This window comes from Stegastes partitus, unplaced genomic scaffold, assembly GCF_000690725.1.
Source record: "Stegastes partitus isolate 25-593 unplaced genomic scaffold, Stegastes_partitus-1.0.2 Scaffold412, whole genome shotgun sequence".
NCBI lineage: Eukaryota > Metazoa > Chordata > Actinopteri > Pomacentridae > Stegastes > Stegastes partitus.
Genome location: NW_007578143.1, coordinates 126,960 through 133,405, shown reverse-complemented (window position 1 = coordinate 133,405; position 6,446 = coordinate 126,960). Strand labels below are relative to the sequence as shown.

The window sequence follows — 6,446 nt, the reverse complement described above, 5'->3', positions numbered from 1 at the left end:
ATTTTTCATTTCATGTCAGTCATATTTGTGTCTCATTTTGGTCACTTTGTGTCCCATTTTTGTCATTTTGTGTCTCATTTTGGTCATTTCGAATCTTATTTTAGTCATTTTGTGTATCATTTCCGTAGTTTTGTATCTCATTTTGGTCTTTTTTTTGTCTCATATTACTAATTTTGCGTCCCATTTTAGTCATTGTCGGTCTCATTTTTCTCATTTTCTGTCTCATGATGGTGATTTTGCTCATTTTTCATCCCATGTCAGTCATATTTGTGTCTCATTTTGGCTATTTTACTTCTCATTTTGGTCATTTTTAATCTTTTTCTGGTTATTTTGCATTTTGTTTTAGTCATTTTGTGTCTCATTGTGGTTATTTTGAATCTCATTTTAGTGATTTTGTGTCTTATTAAGGTTATTTTGCTTCTCATTGTGGCCATTTTGTGTCTCATTGTGGTCACTTTGCATCTCATTCCAGTAATTTTTCATCTGGTTTTGCGTCCCGCTCCCTGGACTTCCTCGCCTGCTGTCTTTTCCGCTGTAGTGAGTCTGATTCTTGCAGACTGTTGTGTTGCTGTGTGTCCGCTGAAGCACGAACTCAGGGCAGGAATTATGTCCGAGATGTTGAACTAACACTGCGGGAGTCGCTGCTCGGCGCGAGTCTCGTTCTGCTGCTTCATTAATTGAACAGTTTCCACCTCAGCAGCTCGACATGTGACACAGATTGTTGTCGACACGTTCGAGTCTCTTTGTGTCGTTTTGTCGTTGTAATCCTTCATTTACGCTGAAGTGCAGGTGAAGTCAAGAATTAAAGTCCTGCGGAGCGTTCAAGACCGCAAGCGATGAAACGTGATCCGAAACCGTTTCTGGCTGCTGCAGCTGCTGTCGTCGTAGCGACAGTAGAGGAAGCACGTGGCTTGATTTTGGCAAATGGATCATGTAGTTCTTTTGGTTTGTTTTGGTTACATACATACTTTTATGCCTCATTTTGGTCATTTGGTGTCTCATATTACTTATTTTCTGTCCAATTTGTGTAATTTTGTGCCTCATTTTTGTTATTTTTGTCATTTATTCCTCAATTGGGTTTTTGTTTGGGTGATTTTTAACCTTATTTTCTTCATTTTGTGTCATTTTGTACAATATTATGGTGACTTTGGTCATTCTACAACTTATTTTATTCACATTTTTATCCATTTTGTACCATATTTTGTTCATTTTGAATGTAGTTTGGGTCATTTAGTTCTCATTGTGGTCATTTTACACCTCATTTAGTTTATTTTATCTAACATTGTGTTCCTAGTTTACTTCTTTTTGTTCATTTTTCATCTAATTTTGTTCTTCTTGTGTCTAATTTGGGTCATTTTGTGCCTTTTTTAGGTCATTTTTCATGTCATTTTGTTGTAATTTTAAAAAAATCTTGGTCATCTTGTGCTGTATTTCATCCACTTTATGTCACCTTTGTGTGTTTTTATGTTTTATTTGGTTCTTTGGTCACTTTTTGCCTAATTTTGTTGATTTTGTGTCTAATTTTGTTCGTTTTGTGCCTTTGTTATGGCTAGTTTGGGTATTTTATGTCTCGTTTTGTTCTCATTTTGGTCACTTTGTGTGTCATTTTCATTGTTTTGCATCTTGTTTTGCACATTTTGTCCCATTTAAGTCATTTTATATCTCACTTTGGTCATTTTGTGCCTGATTTTGATCTCATTTAGTTCTTTTTGGTTGTTTTTCAGCTCATTTTGTGTGAAATTTTGATCATTTTGCGCAACTTTTTGCTTGTTTTATGTCATTTTTGTCTTTTAATGTTTCATTGTGGGGTTTTCTTGTATATCTTTCATCTCATTTTCGTGATTTTGTGTCTAATTTTGACCATTTTGTGCCTCATTTTTGGTTGCTTTGATCATTTTGCATCTCATTTTATTCCAGTTTTCTTCATATTGTATCTATGTTGGATCATTTAGTTCATATTTTGTGTACTGTGGTCCTTTTGCAGCTTGTTATGTTCCATTTTCTTCTCATTTTGGTCACGTTGTGTGTCATTTTCATTGTTGTGCATGTTGTTTTGAACATTTTGTCTCATTTTAGTCACTTTATATCTCACTTTGGTCATTTTGTGCCTGATTTTGATCTCATTTAGTTCTTTTTGGTTGTTTTTCAGCTCATTTTGTGTGAAATTTGACCATTTAGTGCAACATGTTGCCTGTTTTATGTCATTTGTGTCTTTTGATGTTTCATTGTGAGTTTTTTTGTATATCTTTCATCTCATTTTGGTGATTTTGTGTCTAACTATGACCATTTTGTGCCTCGTTTGGGTTACTGTGGTAATTAAACGTCTCATTTTATTCTAATTTTGTACTTTTTATATCTAACTGGGGTCGTTTAGTTTGTATTTTGTTACTGGGGTCATTTTGCAGCTCGTTATGCTGATGTTACGTTCCATTTTATTCTCATTTTGGTCACTTTGTGTCCCATTTTCATTGTTTTGCATCTCGTTTTGACCATTATGCCTCATTTTGGTAATTTCAGATTGATGAGTTGAGTAATCGTTTCTCGAGCAAAGATAATGCAGCTAAATGATGATTAGAAACCCTGATCGTGGGATGAATAGATAAAACAGCCGCAGTCCTAATATGCGTCCGGAGATGCTCCAGGTTTTCTGTAGTTTGATGTAAATCTGAGAGCAACCAGCTGCTTCACGTCGTCGTCGTCGTCGTCGTCGTCGTCGTTGTTGTTCACACCTCGGCGGCAGCAGCAGGAAGTTTTCGGCTCATCTGTGCCGTTTGTGCTGGAAAACGTTCAGTCTGCTGCGATTGAAGTGTGAACGAGGCCTCGCACCGTCTGTCTTCATCTGTCACCTCTGGAAACAACAAAACGCTTCATCACAGCAGCCTCAACAGTACGAGCTTCAGCCGCCTCAGCTTCAGGTCAAACTTTGATGTGAGCTCAGAAATGAGTTTGTCTGCTGCTGCAAAATGTTTAACTGGTGAAACTCCAGAGATCTCGTTCCTTTGTGCTGCTGCTGCTGTTTTCTGAGAGACAGCAGAGGAAGCACATGTCACAATATAGACGTTTTTAATCAGATTGTTTGGCCTTGTGGTTGTTTTTGGTCATTTAGTTTCTCATTTTGGTCTTTTTTTTGCGCCTCATTGTGGCCATTTTTTTGCTAGTTCGGGTAATTTTCACCTCCTTTTGGTCAGGTTGTTTCTCATCATAGTTATTTATTTTCTGATCGTGGTTTTATTTGGTCGTTTTTCACCTCATTTTGCTGGAATTTTGGCTTTTTTGCCGCTGATTTGAGTCACTTTGAGTCTCATTTTGGTCGTTTTGTTTCTCATTGTCATTATTTTGGTCATTTGTTTCTCACTGTGCTCATTTTGTGGCTCATTTTAAGTCAAATTTAAGTCAATTTTTTTGTCGTTTTCTGTCTGATGGTGGTTTCTTTTTGATTTTCCATCTCATTTGGATCATTTTTTTCTCATTTTGTGTCATTTTGTTTCTCATTTTGGTCATTTTGTTTTTTATTTTGGTCATTTTGTGTCTCATTTTGTCATTTTGTTTCTTATTTTGGTAATTTTGTGCCTCATTTGACTTCAAATTTTGCTTATTCAAGTCATTTTCTGTCTAATAATGGGGATCTTGTTAACTGTCAATCTCATTCTGGATATTTAATTAGTTTCTCACCTTGTTATTATTTTATTTTGTTCATTCTGTGTTCATTTTTCATTCAATTCTTCATTTTACATCCTATTCTGCTCCTTTTGATTCGGCTTGTGGACATTTTTTGACTCTTTGGAGCTGTTTTATGTCATTTTAAAGTGAATAAAGCATCTTGTGCACACCACACGTTGCTTATCTTGCAGCATCAAATACATTTAAGTGGAAGAAGTCAGTTGGACTTGATCACAACCGTTGCTGAACTGGAGACGATCCCTGCAGCTTGGGTTTGACCGTGGATCCTTTTCCAGCTGCAGATCGATGCTCTCAGCTTGAGAATGAGCCACATGTGGAGGAAACACTTTCTGAACATGACAAAAGCTTTTGTGAATGTGTCTGCAGGAGTTTGTGGACGTCAGCCCGCCGCAGAGGAACTGGAAGGGCATCGCCATCTCGCTGCTGGTGATCGTGGTGGTCTGCTCGCTCATCACCATGTCGGTGTTCGTCCTCACACCCGGTACGACCGCAGACGGTAGTTCTGATGTTAGCTTAGACGCTAAAATGTTGGTTTTGGGGAAGGAGTGCAAGAAATAATGCGCTTTATGGCACATTTTAGCAGGAAAATATGCAGATTTTTCTAGTTAAAATGTCAGTTTTTAGTTGGTTTTTTGTTCTTTTTAGAGATAAATCTGTGACTAAAACCTGGATTTGATTGTTTTGTTGTTTCCCAGTCGAGCTCCCCGGAAACAGCAAGTCCAGGCTGACCGTGGCGGATCTCTACAAACCGGAGTTCAGCGTTCACGACCCCGAAGCCACGTGGATCAGCGGTGAGTTCAGAGACTCTTCATACTGCAGGTTCAAACACACTTAAAAAAATATCACAAGTCTTTGGACCAAGTGTTGTTGAACGTTCATGTTTTTTGGTCCCAATTCAGGTTATAAGTAAATACAAATGCATTAAAGCAACATGCACATAATAAATAGTGTTGTTTTTACCTTATGAGTCAATGTTGAAGCCGTGAGAAGAATTTTGAACTTCATTTTCATCTGGATCTCTGTCCACTGGATGCACAAACTTGGATTTCGTATAGAAAATGCAAAATAGATGAATATAGGTTTCAATTATGAACCCTCTGAATCCAAAAACCTATTACGAAGTTTAAAAGTAATGTTATCTTTTTATAAAATTGCCAAAATGTCGCCATTTTTCAAATCGAGAAACTGTAAAAGCAGAAAAAATCAACAGATTTTCACCTTTCCGACGATATCTCGACTACTCATCTGTGAAACGTGGTTCGTTCAGGAAAAATAATCAAATCGCCGCTTAAAATTGTGATTTCGTCAAAATAAATTTATTCTACATGTCTCAGGTAAAAAATAAATAAATAAAAAAATCACCAAAAATGAACATTTTAATTCTAAACAGATTCTATAAAAAAATACAGAATTTGTGCTCCTGAACTCAACAGTCATGTGACAAAATTGGAGTTTTCAGCTGAACTGCAGGCTGTGTTTCAACAGAACGTATTAAAACAGATTAAAAATGTAAATCGTAAAATATCTATAATATGTAGAGTCGTCTGAAAACTGTCAGATTTTTTGTCCTGTGACTGTTGATCCCAGCTGAGGCTTCAAATTTGCTCTGAAGAAAAACAGAATTTTTCCTTTTTTACAGAATCTGGTTACTGCAGATTATTTATTTTTGGCAAATTTTTTAATGACACATGTCGATTAAAACAATCGTAATGAAGATTTGTGTGTGTGTTTTTTTTTTCGTGGACAAAACCAAAACTCACACGTTGGAAAGTTTACAAATGACACAATTCTTTCTGTTTTTACAGTTTCTGTCTCTGATAAATAGTGTTGTTTTTTTTTTTTGGCTGTTATTGTTAAAGATGATGTGCTTTAAATTAACCTCAAGGATCAAAGAGTGAAAGAGTCCAGACGACATAATGTCGTTAATATCCTGTAACGTGGAGACAAGCTGAACAAAAGAAGACCAGATCGTGTCTCAGCAGCAGATTGGACGTCAGCGCTCAGCTGGTCTCGGTAACATTAATGAGAAAGTTTCCCTCAGACTCAATCTGAACACACAAAACAGGACACAAACCAAATTCACAGGGTTCCTCCGTCACACCTCTCCACCCGAGTTCACCGACCTTCCTCCTCCGCCTCGTCGTCTTTCTGCGAGCATCGACACCTGCTCGTTATATTTCCTCCCGGTGTCACAGAAAACGTGGCGCTGCTGGAGGTGTTGCAGGTTCGTTGTTCGTCCCACCGGCTCCGATTCAGGTCCCAGTGTGGACAGTCTTGGCTGTTTAACTGGTTCCAGCGAGATGGATCGTGTTTGCATCTGAGGAAAAGGCGGAATGTAAATCAGATCAGAGAGTTGAAGGAGAGAAAATGTCAAAATGACTCATGTTTGGCAAAATTATTTTAAAAACACTGTCCAGAATGACTCGAAACCTTTGCAAAATTAGTTCAAAAATAACTGAAAATTGGTTCAAAATTTCTCTAAATGCCTCAGAATTTGACCCAAAAATTAGTCGAAAATGACTGTTTGTCACAAATGACTCAAACCTACTTGAAACTGTCCAAAATTATTTATAAAATTGTCCTGAATGAACTAGAATTAGTTCCAAATGACTCAAAACTGTTAAAAATTATGAAAACTTGTCCAAAATGACGAACAATGTTGTAAAAATGATTTAAAAAACTGTCAATGATGATTTAAAAATTGTCCAAAATAACTCAAAATTGTGAAAAATTAGGAAAACTTTTCCAAAATGACCAACATTTTT

General features: G+C 36.8%; 1 protein-coding gene across 1 annotated transcript in view; it reads left to right on the top strand.

The window, feature by feature from the left end:
• The window catches only part of LOC103360021 (inactive dipeptidyl peptidase 10-like), a 48,565-nt gene that overhangs the window by 3,616 nt on the left and 38,503 nt on the right, over positions 1–6,446 (top strand). Inside the window, exons 2-3 of the mRNA XM_008285645.1 lie at positions 4,048–4,162; positions 4,377–4,472. Of these exons, the coding sequence (XP_008283867.1) occupies positions 4,048–4,162; positions 4,377–4,472 (211 nt within the window). The remainder of the gene's footprint in view (positions 1–4,047; positions 4,163–4,376; positions 4,473–6,446) is intronic.